We start from the raw sequence: 216 nt of genomic DNA on the forward strand, positions 1-216 counted from the left end.
GTAGCCGGTGCCGGGGCGCAGGCCGGCCAGGCGGCAGGAGGTCTGGTTGCCCACATCATCCACCACCTGCACAGGGAGGAGATGGCAGCGCCCGCACCCGCGGCCACCCCGCGCTGTCCCCCGGCCGTGCCCACCCACCTTCCACTCGGAGCTGTCCTCCACCCGGTATTGGATCTGGTACTTGGCTTGGAAGAGGAAATCCTTGTGGGCCGGCGG

The 216-nt window shown here is 69.9% G+C and overlaps 1 protein-coding gene across 1 annotated transcript in view; it reads right to left on the minus strand.

Moving 5' to 3' along the window:
• Nucleotides 1-216, minus strand: part of CRLF1 (cytokine receptor like factor 1) — a 4,585-nt gene that overhangs the window by 1,077 nt on the left and 3,292 nt on the right. The window contains 2 exon segments of the mRNA XM_031064984.1: nt 6-66; nt 139-216. The exon segment at nt 139-216 is cut by the window's right edge and continues 12 nt beyond it. Coding sequence (XP_030920844.1) covers nt 6-66; nt 139-216 — 139 coding nt within the window.

Source organism: Geospiza fortis, unplaced genomic scaffold (assembly GCF_000277835.1).
Source record: "Geospiza fortis unplaced genomic scaffold, GeoFor_1.0 scaffold685, whole genome shotgun sequence".
NCBI lineage: Eukaryota > Metazoa > Chordata > Aves > Passeriformes > Thraupidae > Geospiza > Geospiza fortis.